The following is a 7,935-nucleotide window of genomic DNA, read 5'->3' as shown; positions in this document are numbered from 1 at the left end:
AAGGAGAGCTTGGGATGTGATACATTCATTTGAGTAAACACAGAGTTGATTAAATATGATTAAATCAGAATTTAGCCGCAGATGCAATTGTGGCCAACATTCTTGTTTAATTATTAAATAATAGCTCCTTAAACTGCTTGTTGTTAAATATCATTTGTTTAATTGGACATCTAAAGAATGTAAAAATAAATCAAACGTTCATATCCACATATTTTAGCCACGAATAAAATTAAAAAATTGGTTACCAACCGTAGTGCGTGAGTTATTACTTTCCAATATCCTATTTTGGATTGTCCACGTCGATCCTATTAATCAAAAAAAAAATCATCTGCCTCAGAATTGAAGCAATACTGTTATATGAAATGGGATATTAAAAACAAAAAAACGAACATGCCATCGAACCACAAATTGCAATACGTAGAATATTTAAGTATGTAACTTTATTCAAAGCTCTTAACAGTGGTCTGACTTGAAAAACTTTTATAATTTTTACATCGAAACTACTTTACTATTTTTATGTTTTTTTGTAATAAAAATATATTTAAAAATAACTTGAAGTCTTAAAAGTTTTCAACACAATCAAAAAGTTAGTGCTTTTAAAATGTTTAGAAATATATAAAAATATTATGTCTTAGAATAAAAGAAAACTGTTTTATACGAGAGTATCGTAAAAAGTTTTTGTTCTTCTTAAAAGTGTAATCCTGTTTTACATTAGTAGACATTGAGTTATATGAATAATTGAAGTATAAGAGAAGATTTTTTCATTTGGCTCAGAAAAAAAAATTGAAGATAATTATATTATTTTTAATAAAAGGCTCAAAGAATTTAATAGTTCTTTTCCTTGAGCTAGATTACGTCTTGGTGTAACTGTGAGTTATGACCGTAGAGGGCGCTTCAATCGCTCGAACAGGACACCATCTTCTTACAGGAATCTTGTGAAAATATTTAATACAAAACACGGAATAATACTTATTTGGTTTTTGTCGTCGAAACCAGTAGAAAACTTTTTTGTGTATAACGAATTTTTTAGATGTATTATACAAACAATTAAAAAATATTAAATTATTTAATCTTTCGTGAGACATTATACTAATCCTTCCCATCCTTCCCATCATCAGGATGAAGGGCCCCTGATTGGCTCGAAACTAGTCAGTGCCGCCACCGGACGAAGTGAGTACGTGAGTGTTTAGCCGTGTAATTAAAAAATATATTTTTCTGTCATCATTGTTCCGTATTTTATTTTGAAGCAATTGGGCCTAACATTTATTCGTTTTTCACTATAAATAATTTTGCATTATGTGATAATAGATTTCAGATTTTTTATATATTACGATTTAGTTTGTAGATATTGAAATAAGAATTTCTTTTATAAATTTACAGAGAATGCTCGTAAATGTGATTTCCCTGATTAAAGTCGAAGCGCATCGGATGTTTGCAAGTACGATGCGAGCCGAAACAGAGTTGGCACGTCGACTGTGACTTAATTATAGAATTGTTTCGTCAACTGGAAAAATAGGAATTGCTATAAACAAGCATCTATATAATTCTTCTTAACTGATAGAATTCTTTATGGTCACTAACCCTAGTCCCTGTATCTAAATTATTAGAATACTAGTACTTTTTTGTTTTATTTCATTATTATGAACAAGTACAAGATACAAATAAAGAACAGATTTTTTGGTGTCATTCTTTTAAATTTTACAGGTTATTAGGAGTAAATTGTTTAGTCGACAGTATGAGATAAAAATCATCTATAACGCAACGCATAAGCTAAATTAAACCGAAAATATGTTTAATTAAAATTGATTTTGTTTTCCTAACTTTTTTAAAAATCACGTCCCACGAATTATAATATTGAAAATTCGTTATCACTGCTTACCTCGAGAGTTTAAAATACACGGAAGTTTACATTCAAATATAAATGTTCTCAATTTAATTTAGTTTTCTTATTTTGTTATAAGATTGTGTCGTAGAGTTCTAGAGTTCGGTGTTCTAATTGAAACTAGTTCTCATTTAATTTCAAACATCTACGTCCTAAAACTTTACTTGCATAGGTTAATAACGTTTTGTTCATTACTACTTTGGATCTCGAATAAGACTACTCGATGTAATTTGCTACAAAAAAGGATACGAAGGAATAAAAATACGTAATATTCTTTACCTATCTTGGAGTATAAATAAAGTTGTTTTGTCAAGATTTTTGTGCATAAAGTTTGAAACTATCAAACCGATTATGTCAAAATTTGGCCACTATGTAATGTGGTCTAACTCAAAACATACAATAGTGTTTTGTTCAATTTTAAACATAGTGATAATCGTGCAAAGTCGAGGCTTAATAATACAAAGTATAGATTCGCTACTCAACTAATTATTACCTGATTAATAAGTTCCTTAATAGTCGTAATTGATTATTTTGCTTTAAGACCACTGACTACTTAATCTAACGTCTTAATGTGATCAAAAAAACCTTATTATAAAATTTAGGGACGAGTTGAGCATAAAACCTCTTATGGTAACATGAATTTTGACGTTAGGCGTCAAAGTCTCAAGAAGCTGTAAGGGGATTAAAAATTGAATAATCTCAAAAGTGAGTTCTGCTGATTAAAATCAAAGCGCGCCGGATGTTTGTAAGTGCGACAGAGCGCGGCGCGGCGCGGCCCGGAGCGTAACGACATTATAAAATTGTTTCATGTAGTGTAAAAACGAATAAGCAGTTGTTTTGTGAAATAAATTGACGACTTTTTGACTTCTTAACTTGCTTATTGTTCAACGAATCAACTTACAATTTTCCTAACTTTTAAGCATGTTAAAATTATAATATCTTTTTATTTAAAGATAAATGTTCTTGTATTTAAAACAACAATATTTAAATATACTAATAAAACTGTATATTCAAAAGTAGATATAATTTTCGTATCTTTTAATTGATCGAATAAATCATGGCTTCTTTAATAAATTTCACGGAGTTGAAATCTTATTTTTCACTTCATTATGATGTGGCGTAATAGCTTTGACAATAATTAATTTAGCTCGTTATGATGCGCCGTACAACATTTTGTATTTAAAATTAAAGATGAAGAATTGAATTAGTTTGATTTTTGAATAATTGGGGATATGTATGTACATGCATATGGTTTTATTGTACACTTATTACCGTTTATTTCTGAGACCAAAATCTCTCTCTAAAACATCGTCATCCCTGTCATTATCTTTGACAAAACAGAGATAACAACATATTTTAAACGTGCATTTTGGTCTCGGAAACTCACGGTTAGTTAAATAGTTTGATATTGCGTCATTCCAATGACATAATCTATTCAATTTGGTCAAAAATTTTACATGTAGGATCAATTATCGAATTCTAAATGTTCATATTACGAGATTAATGGTAATAAACCAGTGTAAGACTTCACTTGCTTTATACATATAAATATTAGTGCTATAATACAGAATACAGTGTAGAATGTATACCTTCAAATCAGATCTTGCCACAGATGTTCAGGTTCCCACGTCGCGCCTACCCCCAGGTTAATAGACTTAATTCCATGTCGACTATTACTGGTGTGTAGTTTGAACCAATTATTTTTATTAGGGTAAATGTTACATTTTATGTCGCATCATGATTACCGACACGAATTAGTTTCTTGTTTGATACAGTTATCAACGTACTGTCTTGGAAATGTTATTATATAAAACACCTTTACTATCTAACGAGCTGCCGCCCGCGAATTTGTCTGCGCGGAATAAAAAAAAACTTAATCAGTAGCCTATGTATTCTTCCAGACATGTTCTATATGTATGCCAAAATTCAGCGAGATCCGAGCAGCCCTTATGGAGATACCTTCACACAAACATCCATCCAAACATTCACATTTATAATATTAGTAAAAAGTAAGAAGTAGGATATAGTGAGATTTAGTAGATATTGATCCCAAGGGTTTTTTATAATTTAATAAAAAAGGGAACAGTTTTTTTTTTAATTTAGTTGCCACGGTGTTAACTGATTCGAAGTAGGTTTATTTAATGAAAATAATATAAAGCATTTCTCGCTGAAAATTTTATAAATTTTGAGTTTTAGTAACACAGTAAGAGTAAATTAATAAAGCCTTTTCTTTGTTCCAAATAAACTTTAACATTAATCAAATAAAAAAAATCTTTCATGATCGTAAACTCTGAGGGCTATCGCGAATAATGTCGATATGCGTTTTCGTAACGTCAACGAAAAAAACAAAATTTGCATGAGACCTGTTAAACTTTACAGTCGATAAACAAATTTAATAAAAATTTGTTCATGACTTTGTGAATATTTTCTCGCAAATTTTCGTGCAAGGCCCTCTGTTTACAATTACTGAGTAAACTAGACAATATTTAATTGAGAGAAGCTCGGTTATAAATACTTAAGAGTAAATTTGTAAATTGGATTTTATGAATAATTCACGATTTACACGTCTAATAAACAAGAGAACTTTAAAATATTGTTTCTCATCTCCTCTTGTCGAGTAAACAAACGTTGTTATTATGACTTCAGTCGCCTCCGACTTGATTTATCAATTCTTTACGGAATATGAACTGAAAACGTTTATGCTAATTTGCTTATTGCTGTATATTTTTTTATTTCTATAGGAAAATGAATATAAAATAGTAAACGAATTCCTTAACTCATATAATAAATCCTTTATATATACAGAAGTTGATTTTTTCAAGCTTCGTATTTTTATTTCCAAAGGTATTTTATTAAGGTGTCAGTAAATAATTGTTGTCATCTTCTCCCATCTACCAAACAAATTGTATCATTAGACGTGCGAATTTGTCTAAATAAACGAAGTCAAATTTGAATAATTTACGAAAAAAAAAATAATATACAGCGCCTAGTCGTGGCTTGTAATCATTCATAATTTATTTACTTTGTTTGCCTTTAAGATGACCTTGACATTCGCTAATTAAAAATTGAAATTGAAAATAAATAAATAAATGCTTTATTGTAATACACAATCATGTAGGAGCCTTGGCTCCTGAGCTAGAGCGTAGCCTTATGTTTGTGAAACTAATAAAAAGGTTCTTTTTAAATTGACAATTCTAGTAAATGGAAGTAACATTCCGATGTTAAATTTGAAAACGAATATCATTTTGACATTTTAATAAACATGTTGATTAATATAGCGCATTTATCTTATTTATATTCACTAAATAAACCAGGAAACAGTCTTGAATAATGTTTTCATCTCCTTTCGTCGACGAAACAAATGGTGCTCATATCAAGTCGCCGAAGACTGCATTCACTGAGCTAATTATAATACAAGCTGTGACGAAGTTATGTATTTAAATTAAATGAATGGATACATTATTAATGAAAAAGATGATGGAAAAATGATTACACTTAGTATGAGGAGAATTTGGGCTGATTATGATGAGGCAGTATTTTAATTACATTTTTAATTTAAAAATATTTTAACCATTTTATCGTACGCTGATACATTACCAATAATCATGATTATTTTTAAATATGACTTAAATGAATGCCATCTTGATAAATAATAACAAAGAACTTGTGCTGGAACCAGTTTTGGTCATACATATTTAGGGGAAACAATCTCTTATAACCACGTCGACGTACGTAATATCAATCCCCGGCGGTCAAAGGGTTAAACATGTGTTTAACTAAATAGTGTCTAACTGTTTTTTCCGATGTTCGATTCAGTATAACATAATGTTGTCTCTGTTTTATCAAAGGACTTTTAAGAGATGACAATAAGTATGTCGTAGATTTGCGAGCGGTTTATAATTTAGATGGGCGATATCATATTCCGATACTGCTTTATTCAGTCAGTGCGCACACCGGCGCGGGCGATGTTTCTAGACCAAGCCTATCACTTGTCAAACGACCACGCGCACTACTGACAGATACAATGACACTGACAGACGTCAATGACACACCATACAAGCGATGTTGCCATTCGAATTAAATAATTAACGTCATAAATTGAAATTCTCCGACGTGTTTTAATGTAGGTGACTGCAATGGAATTAAATGATCACATAACTTAGTATTATTCTTTAAGGCTTAGGTCTTAAATTCCAATATAACAATTTGTAAATATTATATATTTAAAACTCAATACTTTTTCAATCCATATGAAATCGAATATGTTATTTTGATCTTTCTTTCAATATCGAAGGATCTGTGAAAATAGGGAGCTTTGTAACATTGACACGTTCGTTATAAACCGTTTATAGGATGCGATGACGGCCGCGCGTGAGACGTGAGGTGGCACTTCATGTTCGCGGCCCATACAAAAATTCAACCTCATATAATATTTATACCGTTTCTCTGAAGTAAGTATCTCTAAGATGCTTCCAATTGGTTATCAATCTATGTCAATTTTACCTGTTAATACGTTTTTAATACGCATTATTTTTTATCAAGTTCTTTTTACAATGTTTTCTAGCTCGATTAGATCATTATGTTATGTTTATTTTATTTAATTAGTATATAAAAAGTATAACTAATTTTAACTTTAATTAATACACGAATATATTCTATATTACACTTTTACTATAAATGTATAATTAAAAGTCTTAGATTTAAAAAAATATTTGAAAGATATATAATATATTTTGCTCTGCCTAATACATCTCTATTTCGCAGTTGAAATGTATCCTCCGTTTTCCTGAACATGACCGCAACGCACGTTCCTCAGCCACGAGTATCGTATATATGATAGGGTATAAAGCTATGTACTAAACCATCTTGCATTTATCGTTAAAATTATTTATTTCAACGACAATGCGTTTAAGAGAAAACGCGATAATAACTTATAGTTTCTGTGATGTAGGTAGCTAGAAAATCACTTTGTGTATATTACCCTATTGAATGTCATATTTTGTATAACAGTCGAATTAAACATCTTGGACTTGACACTCGTGTTTCATTGTATATATTACAGTGGCGACGAGGATTAACAAAAAAATATACGCGCAAGGTGTTATTTTGCGCGGCGTGCAGACATTTAGTGTTGTGCGGCGTATTTACACTTGTTTACGTTCGATAATGTCGGTGGGACTAATCGGCGCCTTCGATGTGCGGAGTGCCGCGTGGGCGTCCTACGTGGACCGGCTGGAGATGTACTTCGTTGCCAACGGAATCAAGGCGGAGGTGCAGCTGCCGACGTTGATCGCAGTAATGGGGGAGGAAGCATATGAACTCTTAGTGAATTTGGCCAGCCCCAGGAAGCCTTCCGATCTGAAGTTCAAGGATGCGGTGGATTTAATGCAACAGCATCTGGAACCGACGCCGTCCGTGCTCGCGGAACGGTACAAGTTCAGGCAGCGCAGACAAGCCACCGAGGAAAATGTATCTGAATACGTGGCGGAACTTAAGAAACTGTCACGGTACTGTGCCTTCGGAAGCAACCTCAACGAAAATCTACGCGATCAATTTGTGTGTGGCCTCCGCAGTGATGTCATACGGCAGCGCCTATTCGCAGAGGACGACTCGTTGACCTTCACGAAAGCAGTTAAAATAGCAAGCACGTTGGAAGCGGCAGAGCGGGATGCGGCGGCTGTGGAGAAGCCTCTGGACGATGGCAGTCAAGCGACGCAGGCTGTGCATGCGTTAAGGCATAGCGGGGTGCGTAGTGTTCTTCCTAAGGAAATAAGAGGCAAAGGGACGCCGGGCGGCGCGCCTGGTTCGCGTGGCGGAGCGACGAGTGGACGCAGCGTTTCAGTCGGTGCGGTGAGCTGGCGCGGCGGAGCGGCCGCCGGAGAGAGAGACATAAGCCGGTACGCAGCTTGTACAGGCTGCGGGTCATTGGATCATCGGTACACAGTATGTCGGTTCCGTAATTATATGTGCAGCTGGTGCAGGCGGAAGGGACATTTGCGGCGCGTGTGTCCTGAGCGCGGCAGTCGTGGGTCCGGCGGGCAGCGGGCCGCCGA

At 33.5% G+C, this 7,935-nt stretch overlaps 1 protein-coding gene across 1 annotated transcript in view; it reads left to right on the top strand.

Moving 5' to 3' along the window:
• Positions 1 to 6,841: 6,841 nt before the first annotated feature.
• Positions 6,842 to 7,935, top strand: part of LOC106123220 (uncharacterized) — a 1,440-nt gene continuing 346 nt past the window's right edge. Inside the window, exons 1-2 of the mRNA XM_013319452.1 lie at positions 6,842 to 7,779; positions 7,855 to 7,907. Coding sequence (XP_013174906.1) covers positions 7,049 to 7,779; positions 7,855 to 7,907 — 784 coding nt within the window. The 5' untranslated portion in view covers positions 6,842 to 7,048. The remainder of the gene's footprint in view (positions 7,780 to 7,854; positions 7,908 to 7,935) is intronic.

This window comes from Papilio xuthus, unplaced genomic scaffold (assembly GCF_000836235.2).
Source record: "Papilio xuthus unplaced genomic scaffold, Pxut_1.1 DF826115.1, whole genome shotgun sequence".
Classification (NCBI taxonomy): domain Eukaryota; kingdom Metazoa; phylum Arthropoda; class Insecta; order Lepidoptera; family Papilionidae; genus Papilio; species Papilio xuthus.
The sequence above is the reverse complement of the archived record's forward strand: the minus strand, read 5'-3'. Positions and strand labels throughout refer to the sequence as shown.